The following is a 1,122-nucleotide window of genomic DNA, read 5'->3' on the forward strand; positions in this document are numbered from 1 at the left end:
CCACACTAATGTTTTGTTCCAAAATGTTCTGTCGATATTTATTCATATTTAATCAAGCAACTTTAAATTCTTACTGAGTTCGACCGGCGAAAATACAAAGTTTCAATCCTGGTACATATATCATTGACGAGTTTATTTACTGTCGTATATACGATAATTGTTGTGTCGGGTTTTGTAATACATGTTATAGACGTTATTTAGTGTGTTTATTTGGCTCACAGTCTTGTTAACTGTATAGATAGTGGCGACGGCAGGTATGATTAGGAAACGTTTGGCCAAATTTAAATATCGCCAAGTTTTCGATTGAGTTCGTATTACTTAGTCCTTAGTTTCTTTGTTGAAATCAGAATTGTAAAGTAAATGCGTAAATAGCCGTCGGGTAAAATGTGTGTAGTAAGAGTACCGGTAAAAGTGAACTGATTTCATTTTTAATTCATTCATTTGTCATTCTTCATTTGTAGTGCAATATGTTAAAAAGTTGGTTAACTAAGGAAACAGACCAGCCTCCTATTCATCCGATTCTGCCTGATCCTCGTGAGGCTTCTATGCCAGAGAAGGCTGAAGTGGTTGTGTCAGCTAACGACAGCGTCGATAAAACTATGACAGCTGCTTCAAGTAAAAAACGCAAACGTGGTGAATACAATCAATCTTTTGACAGTGAGCAAAAGCTGAAAATGGCAAAATACATTTGTGAGCATGGTGTTTCGAAAGCAGTACGGCATTTTAGTACACAGACAGAAAAATCAATTAATGAATCTACAATAAGAACTCTCAAAACGGAATACTTGCTAAACTGTAAACTCAATCGTATGGTTCTGATACAGAAATATCTCTTGAAAGTCAAAGACGTGGACAGGCACTGATTCTCGGAACATACGATGCAGAAGTTCAGGAATACATACGAAATTTACGACTAGCTGGTCGTATTGTTAATCGTCCAATTCTATTGGCCGCTGCGCGAGGCATTATAATGGATAAAGACCGTCAGCTGCTACATGAATTCGAAGGGTTCATTGAACTCTCTTATTCTTGGGCGCAGTCATTTTTTCGTCGCATGGGATACGTGCAAAGGAAAGGTTAAAATGCAGCACGTAAAATTCCAGATGATTTTGAATAACAAAA

The 1,122-nt window shown here is 37.2% G+C and overlaps 1 protein-coding gene across 1 annotated transcript; it reads left to right on the plus strand.

Moving 5' to 3' along the window:
* The first annotated feature begins 467 nt into the window (after positions 1-467).
* On the plus strand, positions 468-863 carry LOC139503978 (uncharacterized). The gene has a single exon (XM_071294026.1). It carries the CDS (start codon positions 468-470, stop codon positions 861-863), a length of 396 nt encoding a protein of 131 aa, XP_071150127.1.
* Positions 864-1,122: the final 259 nt, after the last annotated feature.

This window comes from Mytilus edulis, chromosome 14, assembly GCF_963676685.1.
Source record: "Mytilus edulis chromosome 14, xbMytEdul2.2, whole genome shotgun sequence".
NCBI lineage: Eukaryota > Metazoa > Mollusca > Bivalvia > Mytilida > Mytilidae > Mytilus > Mytilus edulis.

Excerpts from the sequence above, each read along its gene's own strand:
- LOC139503978 (XM_071294026.1), top strand. The coding sequence starts at position 468 with ATGTTAAAAAGTTGGTTAACTAAGGAAACAGACCAGCCTCCTATTCAT.